The 14,294-nt window shown below is 40.6% G+C and overlaps 1 protein-coding gene across 1 annotated transcript in view; it reads right to left on the minus strand.

The window, feature by feature from the left end:
* Positions 1–14,294, minus strand: part of CLCN6 (chloride voltage-gated channel 6) — a 510,100-nt gene that overhangs the window by 407,248 nt on the left and 88,558 nt on the right. The window contains exons 4-7 of the mRNA XM_069609912.1: positions 12,352–12,417; positions 12,040–12,106; positions 11,582–11,688; positions 11,164–11,290 (exon numbers count right to left, since the gene is read on the minus strand). Coding sequence (XP_069466013.1) covers positions 11,164–11,290; positions 11,582–11,688; positions 12,040–12,106; positions 12,352–12,417 — 367 coding nt within the window. The remainder of the gene's footprint in view (positions 1–11,163; positions 11,291–11,581; positions 11,689–12,039; positions 12,107–12,351; positions 12,418–14,294) is intronic.

A 14,294-nucleotide genomic window follows, 5' to 3' on the forward strand; every position in this document is an offset into this window, starting at 1 on the left:
TAGTTGAGCCTGGAGTTCTTCTTCGGGTTGCTGTTCATTCAGCAACATTGTTTTGTACTGTGTAAAGTTTACATCAGTGATAGTGCTTTCATTTGATATGAAAGCGTCATAGGAGTCATAGTTATCTAGTATTTCTTCTTCTTTTCTCCATGGTTTAAAGAGTTGTAGCAGGGACATGTAATATAGTTCTTTATGTTGAGGAGTTTTTAATGACAATTTGATATGATTAATTAAACTTGGTTTGGTAAGTTTTACTAAGCTGCCTTCACAATTTGTCACTCTACCTTTTTTTCCCATCAGGTTTTATATTTTTGTATGTGAAGTTTTGGGCTATGTGGTATAGACACATGGTTTCCAAAGTGGTACTTCTGTTTGTGTAGTATGTGTCTATTAAATTGTTTTTCAAGATGTCTTGGCTGTTCGGATCATTTTTGGCTATGTTTCTATGTCGTCGTATGATTTGAGAACTCTTTCTAGATTTAGCAGGACCAAGACTTAGCCATACTATATTTTCAGATTTTCCATACAAAGCAGTACCGGTTAAACCATCTGCAGCTTCATAGCAGCCACATTCTCTATGGGAGAGCATTTTTATGCCCAAATTGTAGAATTTCTGAGACAGTGTTTTGTCTGATGACAGGTCATTCCAGAGGTCTTGAAGCTCTGTTTTTTCTGCTTTTGTTAAGTAGGCTGTAACATATCATGCAACTGTAGTGGAATTGTCTGCAATGTACTGCACATCTATGTTTGCATTCCACAATAGGGCAATGATTGCATTGTAATCATTTATATATTTTGCTTCTTCTGTTCTTTTTATGTAATATGTATTTTTAGGTGACTTACCTTTAACACTATGTCTAACTGTTTCTGTAACTGGTCTAGGGAAACCAAAACGGCATTTGGTGTAGTATTTCCCTTTGTTTTTGTATTTGCGACGACAATATTTGCCCCGATTTGTGTCTTTGAAATTGTACAATTTGTGCATGAAGATCACTATTTGTTGCTTCTGATGGAATTTCACACGTGACATATTGTTTGATAAACTGTAACAGCGGCATCACTGTCTTGACCAAATTTAGGAGCATCTTTAATCCATAAAAGCATGTGGATATGTGGTCCTCCTCTGGCTTGGTATTCTTTTCTCCAAAAGAAGTGTTGCACTTCTCCAAGGGGAGGAACAGTTTTATTACAAATAAAGTGTAGCATAGCAATGAAGCGGTGATGGAAATATCTTGAAACATTAACAGGATCTAGAGAGCAAGGTTCTTCAGGTGTTAGTATATCTATGTTTGTTTTTGTTTGATATGCATAGGAAATCATGTAGATCTTCCCATGCATATTCTGCACAACTTAATGTAACAAACCAAGTGGGTGGGCCAAGGTTTCTTATCATGCAACGTACATCTCCGTGACGTCGGAACCAGTACTCTTTCGTACCATGCATGTTTGCTAACAGATTTGTAATGCTTGATTGTAAAACTTCATCTTTTTCTTGCACTTTTTGTAGTAATTGCATAGCTGACATATTTTGAAAGTGGGTTCCTGATTTTAATGTGTGTGCAACTCGAAAGATTTGCTAGTTCACTTTCAAAGAGTAGGTGGAATATGTATTCCACTTTTTGTCTAAATCTGGGATTTTCAGAATACATTCTTAATGAGCGGTATTCTGATGCTGTTATCTGAGTGGGTCTATCACCGTACATTCCTCCTTTGCCAGTAGGAAAGAGTAAAGGAAAAGCACGTGCGTCTATACTTTTTTCCCATATGCTGATTGGTGATCCTTTTGTTTGTCGCATTTGGTAGGTTTCTAATGCATCATCTATGGTGTCTTTAAGAGTGTAATGGATGAATTGTATAATGGTCTAAAATATTGGATATTGTAGCAGGATCTAGAAGTTCAAATTGACCAGTTTCTGGTGACTCTTGTTATATTTCAGTTTTTCTTAAGTTTTCTTCAATATTTATTTCTTTGTAGTATTCATTATTGTGTTTTAGATATTGCTAGGCTTTTCTAACTTTATGTAAATCTACCAGTTGTTGCCAAATTTTTTTGCCTTTTGTAGGTACACCATTTACTAAGACAATTAAAGATTGTTCTATTGGACGTTGCACTCCCAGAGTGTGCACATTTTCTTTTAGATCTAATGATAAATATACTACTTTGCCGCAAATGCCTTTCACCAATTCAGAGGGAGGTAATTTTGCTGGTTTTGGTTGAAGGCGTATTATTGCTTGGAATGGGTGTACTGTTTGAATTATGATGCTCTCATATAAATTGAGTTGTTGCAGGGGTTTTGGTAGAGGGAATAATTACAAATTATTTGTGATAGCACGTGAAGGAGTTTGATTGTTGTCAAGTTTTGTAGTGCAGTAACTGCAAACTGTTAAGGGGTCAGTTATTTTGTATTTATTTTCTGCTATAAGGTAGAGAGCTAATTCAAACCATTTGGAATCTTCATTGTCTTCTATTTTGTATGTTATGTCTATAGTTTTTGTGTTACTTTTATAAAAGGTTCTGCGGCAACACACACACACATGGTTTGGCATTTCAGCGGATGTACTTTTGAATGTTAGTATTTCGTTTTTGTATGTGTTCAGTAGAAGTTTGCCATGTGCAGAATTGTTACTAGTCTGTTGTAAAGCTATTGCGTTTTATAAGTGGTTTTCACTTCCAAAATATTTACTCTGGATATGGTTGATTTCTTCGAGTAGGTCTTTGGCTGTAGCATGTAGAAGATTGTCATTTAAATTGGCTCGTGCTAAAGCAGGACTTTTAGCATAGTACAGTTTATAGAGTAGATTTCTTATAGTTGAATGATGTGTTGATATCATTTTGATATGATGGAAGCTGCTTTTGCAAATAGGTCCTGAAATGCAGGCCAATGAATGTCCTTGCAAGTCCTGTGTATTTGCGCACTGGACAGGTATACATATTTTGCAGCAGTTTTATTTTGATTTTGTCTTTGCCTTTCACATATTGATTGAGGAACTGGCATAAAGATTTGAAAGATTTTTTGGCAATGTTACACATTGACGTGCATGACCATTTGTATACTGGACGTTCTGGTTCAGTCAAATGGAGAATTGATTCTGAGTTCTTTGGGGATATTTTTGTAAGCAGTATTTCTTGTTCCATTATGGTATTAAGTTTTTCATAACCTCGTCCACTACTATGGATGGCAATTCTGTTTGTTTGATTTTGTTTGTATGCTTCTTCATTGAAATATGGTTCTGTGCTTGTGGTGTGACTCCATTCACCTCCACAGATATTTAAGAAGTTATGTTTGTTGACATTCCGTTTATATTGAGAAGCTTTTTTTGTAATTTAGTACCTAGTTCTGTTAGTGGTTTCATTCTGTTTGACACTAAACTAAATAACTTTCTTTTGAGAAGGATTGCACTGTCTATCAAAGCTTCTAAGATTAATTTTCTGCTGTAGTTTTTAAGGGTTGTGCATGATTTGTCTCCTGATTTTATAAGATTCTGAAGGACTCTGTGACGGAACATTTTTGTTAATATACTTTTTTTGGTATGGTTACTTCCTGCCATATCAAGATTTATAGGAGCAGATTTAGCAATAGTGGTACCTGCATTTCTGTTAATCATTTTCTGTTTTCTTTTACATTTTGAAAGAGGAGGCAAAGTTTCTGTACTGGAAGATTGTTTAGTTTTGCTAAATGACTATTAGCTGTTTTGTTTGAACTTTTTGTACAAACTCTGCTAGAGATGGATGCTTATTTTGGACATTTATTTGCTCTATTTCTGCGTTGCTTTCTACGGACTTGCTTTCTGGTAGGCATTCTGTGGGGTCTGTTGAAACAAACAAATAGAAGGCATGCGTTGGGCTATTGTGCAATGTATGTGTGCTGTATGCATGAGTGTTTGAGTATGATTGCAAAGATGTATCCGGTGGTGTGTGATTGTGCATTGGGCAGCTACAATTAATTGGGAAGGCTACTCTTCCATTTGTGTGTTACTATACTGCGGTTCAGATGACAGTAAAAAGTGAGCTAGTGGGGGGGATAAGCACTAATAGTAAATCAAATGGTATAAAATCAAAACTATTCTTTGTTTTGTAATACTAATATTCTAGGGGCCGAGTTATGTTTTTTGTGCTCTGAAAAAAGGGGATTTGTGTGCCATTCTGCGTGCTAATTCCTGTTTCATAAATGGTGATTTGTGGGTATAATGGTACAGAAATCTTCGTTTTTTTGGTGCACAAATTACATGAATCACCCACACAGTGTGTTTGAGTAATATTATTTAATAACAAGATGATAAATATAACAAGTAAAATTATAACAGTAACAGTGGAAACAATTTCAAATTATGAATCAGACCAAGAAAACAGTAAGTAGACCAATTAAAGTGAAGGGGAGAAGGTGAGTAGTGTAGTAGAAGTGAGAGGGAAGGTTGGGGAAGAGGAGGAGGAGGGAAACTGATGGGGCTAAAGGTGAGAATGGGGGAGACGGACGGGGAGGGAGATGATTAAGGAGATAAGGCAAGGGGGGAAGGGGCAAGAAGGGGGGAGGAGTTTCATGTTGGGGAATGGAGAAGGAGAGTTTTGAGGAAAGTGTAGAATGAGAGAGGTAAGGCGTTCCAGTGCAGGGGGGCTAGGAGATGAAAGGAGCGGAAATGGGGTGTGGTACAAGGGGAAGGAGGAACAGTGAGAAGAAAGTGGTCAGCAGAGTGAAGGGAGTGGGAGGGAGTGTTGAAAGAGAGGAGAGATAAGGGGGAGCAAGATTGTGGAGAAAGAATGAGCAGGTTTCTTTGTAGATGGTGTTTGTATTTCAGATGTTGCTGTTTTCCAGGAGAGTGGTCTTCACTGCAATTGTAAAAGAAAGAAGTTAGTAATTGTGTGTATTTATAGCAGTGATGTTAATTGAGAGATTCATTTTTATGTTTTTGTAGTAGTATTCTTGTTCAATATTTGAACATAGTGCATGCATGCAGTTTCATTTGACTATGTGCAGCCTTTATATTTCATTTACAATATGTTAGTTCAACATGCTTTGCAAATGAGTAGAATATTAAGTGTATGAAACTCACTTGGTTTTTTAAAGCTGTGTTATATGATGTTAGGAGAAAGAAGAAATAATGATATATTTTGCAATTTTTATAAGGTAAATGGCAGAAACTGTATAGAAAAGCATGGAATGTATGCATTTGTGAAGGTGTGGGTAATAAAGCAGAAGGATGTGATTTACAGGTATTGGTGTTATTGCAGCTTGGAGCTTTTCAATTATACTGTCTATGTGTGTGAGTGTATGAAGATGCATGACCTTTTACTGGCTGTGTATAATTTTATAATACACTACTAAGTGTTTTTCCACAATTATTTTGTTATTTCTCCCATCTTCTAATATTATAATTTTTTAGATAGGTGTGTGTGTAAAAATAAATTAGATAGCAGACAGGTTTGGAAGTGACAGTTTATTTATATCAGATGGGAAAAATGACAGTAAGTTCATTTTATAGGTTATACAGTTTAAGTGGCAGTTACTCTGTTTGTATGCATTTATAAGAGTTGTACATGTACTGTGCAGAAAATATGCATACCTGTAGTTTGTATTCATGCATGTGGATATGCATGCAGCTGCAGTTAGAAATCTTCGAGACTTGTAGAGCAGTTTTTGTAGTAGGTGCTTTCCAATGATATGAGAATTGTACTCAGAGTGATCAACAGTACATTTGAAGTGCTGAACTCTGATGATGGAGTTAGATGTAGAGGTTGTGGATGTGATTGGTGGATGGTTGTGTGACTGGTTAGCTGTATCCAATGAGGGAATGCACAGAGAGTGAAGTGGAAATGGTAGAAGGGCTGTCCAAGTTACAATATGTCCCCGGACATCGCGTATTACATACAGGGATTTTGGGGTGGAGAGGCATGTAAATGAGAGTGAGCAGAGCAATTGATTGTTAGTAAAGTTTAGTGGGTGTGTTGTGTACGGAGAGAGTTTGTCAGAAAGTCTTTTTCCTGAGAGAAGAACAGTTAGCTATGGCTGTGTGTTTCAGAAAACTGATTGTGTGGATTTTGGGAGACTCATGGATACATTGGTTGGAGGTGCATGCACAACACTGTGGAGTAGCTGCAGATCTTGGATTCCCTCCTGTGGAAGTGCGTGGAATTAAGTGGCTAGACTTGCTACCTCTCTGTGCTAGTTTGGAGACAGAGATTCATCCAGACATAATTATAATTCATTGTGGAGGTAACAGTTTAGGACATGTGTCAGGAATTTCTTTGCAATTTGCGATGAAAGAAGGACTTGGGAAGGTCATGGACATGTTTCCAAATTCCCAGGTAATATTTTCTCGTATTGCGCAGAGACAAATGTGGCTGCGTTCTTCTTCATTTGGTCCACAAATGGAGAAAGCGAGGCGCAATATCAATAAGGCTGTTTGTGCCTTTCGAAGAGATGTTGGCATGTCCTCTCTTCACAATGAAAAAATGTTTCGTAGCACATACATTTTTCGTAGAGATGGGGTCCATCTTACTTATGCTGGTAATCGGATTTTTCTGAGAAATTTACAAAATGCTTTGCGTCCTGTTGTGGAATTACAACCATCTTTTTTGCAGTAGGTGTTGACTATTTCAAGTTTTGCAAATACAAAAAAACACCACCAAAAGGCTCTTTTCAGAGCCACCACTTCCTCCCAGAGAAAAGTGCAATGATTTTGATAGGGCAGCACCCCAAAATTTTTGATGTTCGCGAACTGTCCGCAGACTTCTAAAAAAGAAATTGCACAGGGCGCTGCTCCATTTATTAGTCACTTTTATTTTTAGACTATGAAGGGCTGCTCTGAAAAGAGGGTAAGGGGGAGGACACCAACCACGGGGATAAGAAAGGGCGAGTGGAGAGAGGAAGATGTAGCGTGGCCCTTACTTAGGTAGTGGGCAGGTTTTCTCGTGCTCCATGACCGTAGTCTCGAAAGCACTTCGAAGTCTCTCCCCCCTGCAGAGTACTGGCTCGCAGTACATACACAAAACTGTGACCCTCGAAAGGTAAGGGTCATCAGCATTGTGAATGGCCTGTGAGGCAGCTGGAGGGATGCGCTCTCCCACAGGAGTGTCTCTTGTGGTGAGAGGAGCGGAAACGCAGGATGAAGTAGAGGAACTCAACCTACTACACTCCTCGCAAGGTACAACCTTGTGAAAGGCCCCACCGTGGAACGACCTTAGGTGTTGCTTCATAGTAGTCGTACCAAAGCTGTACGAACCAAGCCTCCCGCGACTCAGCATCATTTTGCACTGGTTGCAGGTGACTGTTAGCATGCGCCTTGGGTACGTTACCATGAATGATAAATAACCGCCACACCCAAGACTCACGGCGAGTGCTGGTAGTAGGGACTTCCACTAACTCATCCTCTTCATCCTCCTCTGCATCCTCATGTCTGTTCCCCTCTTCAGGCCCTTGGGGAAGTGGTGGTGGAGGGGGTGGGGGTGGTGCTGTAGCAGATGTAGCACCAGGTGACAGTAGAGTAGCCATGGATGCCATCAGGTTTCAGAAAAATCTGGAAGATTGGCAGCCAAAGTACACTGTGTTCTGTAAGATAGCCAGAAACACAATGAGGATGAGCTCTGAGGTGTGGCCTTTTATAGAGGTGCGGATGCGCGGTTCGCGGACACCCGCCCTGTCCGCGGACAGATCGAACATCCCAAAAAGGCTCAAAAAGTTCCAAAAAGTATGTAGAGAGTCAGGGTGATTATCTGGGACATGTGCTATGGTGAATGTTTACTATAAAATACTGTGGATAGCCTGAAAATGTACTTTTAAAATGTTCGGGGACCCGGACAGTGTCCGCAATTCAGAACACACGCTCAGCGTGGGTGCGGTCACATGATGGCGTCGCAAACATGTCCATGAAGGGAATTGGTGTCCGCAGGACATCAAATGCATGGGAACGGTTGTGCGCAAGTGCGCAGGTGTTCTACGACAGTGTTCGGATCCTGAAATTAATTAAAAGTGCGACACAAGTGACGCGAACAGTGACGGACAGGCGCGATGTTCGGAAAAGTTACGGGTGTGGTGCGCATGTGCGTAGATGTTCTTCAGGCAGTACGGACAGGTATAGTGTCCTTAGAACACCCACATTTTACATATATGAGGACAGCCCGGACACCGATTGTGTTCTTAGAACAGTTCCCATTTGCCTACGAACAATACGGACAGGTACAGTGACCTTAGGGCACCTCCATTTTGGTTAATTGCGGACATCCCGGACACCGATTGTGTTCTAAGAACGGTTCTATTTTACTTGCGAACACTACGGACAGGTATAGTGTCCTCAGGACACCTCCATTTTGGGTTTTACGGACATCCCGGACACCAAGTGTGTTCTTAGAACAGTTTCAACTTGCCTGCGAACAGAACGGACAGGTATAGTGTCCTTAGGACACCCCCATTTTGGTTAATTGCAGACAATCCGGACACCAGCACTGTCCACGGAATGAAAAATGAAGACACATAGTATTTTTGTTTTATTATATATAGATGTACAATTTATGAAAGAGAAGGGGACGCAGAAACTGATACAAAGTGTAATTGGGGGTTTCAAGAGGATGGATAGGAGGAGATGAAGGGATGGAAGTCTCATCAAAATGTTTTTCTTCGTGGAGAGGGTTTAGGGATAATTGACTGGGATATGGAGAGGGGGGCAGGTACATGTGGGACAATGGTATTTAATTTATGTGGTCCCCCACAAAGTTCTTCAAATGGTTGAAATTTGCCATGAGCATGTCCATTTTTTCTTCCATGCGCTGGAGAGTCTTATCCAATGTATCTTTTTGTGTACTATTTTCAATGTTTGTATGGTCTGTTAAAAAAAAGAAATATATATATATGTTAAGTGTACATAAAGTAATGCTTATTAATTTGGTTATATAGAGAAGTGTCTACTATTAGTATCACTATCTTCAGACATTTCCTCACGTGGGAAATTCTCTTCAAGCCACTCCAAAGTACTGGCATTTCTGTGAAAAAAAAAATCTTACTTTAACTGTATGTAATACAGAAATTTTAGAAATATATAAGAAAAATGAAGTACACTTACTAGCTTCTGGTAAGTTGTGTTCTTACTGGTCTGTAGATCTGCTGTTGCTCCTAGATGTGCAGTTTCTGTGAGGTAATTATGTTGAAGGCTATCTTTTTTTTATTTTGGTATATTCCATTTAGTACATATGGTATTTAAATGGATGGTTGATGTGTTAGATATATAGGGTCTATTTCTTATTTATTACTACATATAATGTGTTTGTGTGCTGGTTTTTGAACTTGTGTACCGTTCATATGGCACAATATAACAATTTAAGATACCCCCTGAGTTTTTGGGTAGTGTTGCTGTTGTCCGCGTCCGTCCGCGGACATACGCACAGTCCGCCGACATCAAAAACACTAGCTGGGGATTCAATATGTTCTATGTTACATGTATATAAAGTCAGGGATATTATGGTTAAGTTGTGCTACTAAAGGCCTATGAAATTCAGTAAAAGAACTTTGTTAAACGGACGTTATGGTTCCAAGTAAAACCGAAAAACCCCTGAAATTCGTAAATTATGGTAAGCTTAGCAACCATAACTCGCGCCACCACTGTGCACTGCTAAGACTAACACCCAGGACATCAAAGATCAATTTTGTTATGGTTTCATAATGTGTTTTGCTTTTCTGAATATACCTTAAGGAAGAAAGAAAAGCTATTTATGGATAACACACAAGAAAGAAACCAAGCCGAAAAGGACCCTGCAGCTCTAGTTCTGGCTCACGTTAGTGAAAGGAAACTGATGCTGCAGGGATAGAGGGGAGTTGGCGGCACACACAGAAGTGTGCTGCCGAAAGGTAATAGGAAGGGGAAGAGGGCATGGGGATGTGGGCAAAAGTGATCTATGTGATCACTGTGCCTCGCAGTTTTTGTATTATACATTGTTATCTGCATTTTCGGCAGCACAGTGATCACATAGATCCACTGCCATGGTCCTCCTTCATTGGAATTCTGAGGTCACGCCCAATGGTACATACAAGGATCCAGGAATCAGAGACCAGGACCGCCAAACAGCCTGACTCAAACCAGACTTCAAGACCAACCCCGCTCCGACGAGATAGTGACCTGAACTGATGAAGACAGCATCCAACCCCCAATATCTGTGTCACACAGAGGGGTCGATGATTGAAGGACCCCCTGAGCCACTTGAAGTGCCTAAGAGATGTTGATAACCGTAAAAAATAGCTCCAACTTGAGCATTGTCTAGAGGTTTTAGGAAGCGCCTAGACCCTGAGAGCAGCACTGAGAAGTTTAAATAGAGCCTAGAACTTGAGATGTGCTGAGAAACCTGAAAATACGTGAACCTTAGAAGGTCTGAGAATTGCGAAAGACACAGGGAATCTAATAGAGACTGTCAATAAGTAGAAAGGACTAAAGGCGGTGAAAAATCAGACTCACCTGATACAAAATAATCCTGACAGTCAAGAGAAAATAAATGATATGTGGGAAACAGGATTTTAAAATGGACAACAATGAAACGTTACTTTGTCTCCATGACTGTTTTATTAATACCTCTTTGACACAGAGAAAGTTCAAAAGTTCAGTGACAGGAACACCAGCAGAGATTTTCAGGTGATGTGACCTTATGAAAAACAGGGTGGGAGAATGGATACCAGTGGGGGACGGCAGAGAGTGGGGGAGGCCATAAAGTGACATGTACCCAACACATGTTACAGAAATCGGACAAACATGAAAGGGGCATAGGAAATACTCTTTGAGATGGTCATCGTCCTCTGCCATAAAGAGGTCACTCAATGTAGTTCAAAGTCTGGACCATAAAACAGTCGCTTTAAAAGCATTTCAGTTTTGCATAATAGACCAACTACAACAACTCAGCAAAAAAATCAAAACACATAAATACACATACATTATCCCGATTATTTAACTCTTAAAAACGTTAGGATGTATGTGCATCCTCATGCCCAAAGGAAATCATTGAAGGCCTGGCATTGAAAGGATTAAACCTCAATTATCCTTACATCTTGTCCTGTACAAAGGACGGCAAGCACTTTACAAAACATGCACCACCTTAATCCTTGGGATTTACCCCGCAAAGGATTTTGTTCAACCTCCTCTATATCAGCATCAAACTCACAAACATCAGGACACACTCAGCGTTTTACTCACCTCCTGCTACACTGAAGAGGACCCCCAAGGCTTTGCACACCAGTGTCCGCAGACGAACAACTCCTGGCACCTTCACACCATTCAGGTAGCATTTTATCTCTGGGATTCCTGAACCGGCTGCCACTGGCTGAAGGTAGACATTTTAAATAAGACATTTAACAGCACGTCTCATATAAAATGAATCTTCTTTTCCCACAAATGAAAACAATTCAAGAAAGAAGTCAGAATGAATTGAGCTAATGCTGGTTGACTGTGGTAAACATAACAATTGCACAAAATAAGGATTACATTCAAACCATCTACAAACTGTGACATGTGTACTGAAATATGAAACTTTAATTATCAGTGAGAAATGTATTATAGGAAAATCTGCGATATCGGCCCTTTTTATGCCATGCAATCTGCTAACCAGGCTCACCTGAATCAGGACAAGGAGGCTGGCAAAGAAGACAAAGGTAAGGTTGAATCCAAGCAGCTCCAGAAGAGAAAGAGCCAGGCATCCCTTCTCACTGCACTCCTCCACCGCTGCAGAACAGTCAAGGAAGACGAGCTCGACATTTACAAGGAGGAGGATGTGCACTATAAAATTCATGATTAATCAGTATTGTCAAACCACCAAATGTGTCTGCCAAGGAACCATTATCACCCTGAAATCTCCCACCCCTTGTTTCTGTATCACAATCACTTTATCACCATGAAATAATGCATCTGTCCTGGAACACTTCTTTCTCTTTGGCCAATCAACAATCCCACTCCAGTCTGAGCCGCCACCCGCCCCCTTGCCCTCACCATCCCCTCTCCCCCCCACACACAAACACACGCAGATTGCTGGATATATTTTGAGAAGGGAATTCAATGAAAGAATGAAAAGGATACAGCTCTGCACCAGCCTAAACTTTAACCCTGAAAAGAGCCGCACAAAGAAATCGACAAACAGTCCAACCTGCAAAAGAGCAAAAGCAAAAAAGCTAGATTTGCATTCAATCTATAACATCTTGTAGCCAAGTAAAAAAGAAAACTATAACAAAAAGCAACAGTACAGAAACGGTCATAAAGGGAACAGATGGGGCATTGCAGCTTCAGAAATTAGATGTTTCTGACAAAGCAACAATCAATATCTTCCAATTTTGGGCAAGTAGACCGAACACATTCCTCATAGAAAAGCCACCCCACATGCCAGTTCCTCACCAGTCCTGTGCACACTCCAATGGCAAAAACCATTAACCACTTTACAGCTTCGTACTTCCTGGCTTTCTGTGAAAGAAGAAAAAGATAAATCGGTCAAAGCACTAGCAAAATGTGAAAGCAAAACTAGATTTCATTTTAAACATGTGTGGAGGGGAATAGGGTGGTTTATGTTGCATGGATTTAAAAGCCACTTACCATTTGAAGGGACAGGGTAAGAAAGAGGATTGCCATTCCCTTGACCTGGGCTACAATGTCAACAAAACCCATTCTCGGCACTCAGAGGACAGCATTCCCCTTGTGGAGACAAGAACTAATTCCTTTTCATTCATTCAAGCATGAGCAGTTGAAATAGAAAACAGTATGCAATGTTACCATGGGGCCCACAGCTGCCATGGCTGCAGGCACTACGAAGTGGGTGCTTACTTCGAGAGCTGGGCCCTCGCATCAGTAAGCAGTACTAGTTGAGCCTTAGCATCAGTAAGCGTTGTAGAACAGACACTGGCGTTAATAAGCAGGAGAGACGCGGGATTAAATAGTACCTCTAGGCTGGCTCTGAAGTGGGACAATGCAGGACGACTATGGACACGTGATCTAGCAGAAAGTGCAATAGATATTGAAAATGGACAAGTGGAAGCACACTCCCTGAAGAGAAGGCATGCACCTTCTGTAAGGGAGGCATGGTATGAACAGTAGGACATACACAAGTGACCCCAGTTCAAGGGTGTTTACTGAACTAACACAAGGGTGTGATAAATGCCTATCTAAGCCTAAATCTACAGATGGTAGCAAGCTATGACCATCAAATAATAATAATGCAGTACTAGTGGAGTCTTGTCAAAATAAAAGGGCCTATACTAAAAAAACCTATTGCCAATCCTTACCGTTAATTTACAAATAGTGTGGAGTAGTGTTCATGAAAAAGAAGTGTTCACAAAATGATATGTCAGGATGTTCGGGCCGCTAGCCTCCCCTGCCCACGTTTTCAGCACGGGGAAAGGCAGTTAACTCGAGCAAAGCACACACTCTGGCTTCTGCAGCACGACGATACAGTTCCATTACCAGCATCAGGACCTTCTGTGTCCAAGTCTCTTTACTTCTTAAAAGTCTCTTGATTCAAAGGGCCTAATGTACAAAAAGAAGATGCAAAAGTAATTTTCATTTTTACAAGTATTCAATTTGGGTGTTAACCCTGGATCCCCTTCAGCCGGGCTCAGATCCCTTTCTTTTACCCAATTAGTCTCCCTCAGCTGGGCTCGGACCAATTGAAGTGTACATTAAACCATCAAACACTTTCGAATGTGCACTGGGTTTAGCTTGACCCGTTGCAAGACCACTTCGATCTCAAGATTCCCTTTTCTCACATTTAGCATCAGTTGGATACCTAACAGAGACTTTCGAAAGCGCTCCCACGTGGCACCGGACCACTCGGTGTATGGTATCTTTTCTTGGCCTCCCAAAGTTGTCACTCCTTTGGTTTCCAATTATATTTGCGTCGCTTGTCAGATCGTCTCACACATTGTTCTCTTTAGAATTTTTTCATACAATGTTGCTGCTTGCAACCTTGGTTCAAAACACAGGCTGGTTTGCCATCAGTCTTTCCGACTCACTGGCTTTGCTGTCTTTACTGATGCTGCTTTGTTGTAGGAGCCAAGGACAGTACCACGTGGCAATCGCTCCTCCGCGCCTTGTGCAGGAAAGCCCCGGGTACCTCCGACACACCGTGCAGGTTTGATCAGCTTTAGTTCCTGGTCTTAGCTTTCTTACTTTCCAAGGTTCACGAAAGTAACGGTCTTTAAAGGTCAAGTGCACTTCCCTCCTTGCAACCCTCTCTGGTCTCGCCGTCTTTCTCCTCATATTAAACTGCCATCTTAGAACTGCTGTTTCCTCATGTGTGTTGCCTCGCTCATAGTGTGCTTTCGTATTCTACCTTTTATCCATGTGGG

The sequence above is a fragment of the Ambystoma mexicanum genome, chromosome 8 (genome assembly GCF_040938575.1).
Source record: "Ambystoma mexicanum isolate Mex_15411 chromosome 8, UKY_AmexF1_1, whole genome shotgun sequence".
NCBI lineage: Eukaryota > Metazoa > Chordata > Amphibia > Caudata > Ambystomatidae > Ambystoma > Ambystoma mexicanum.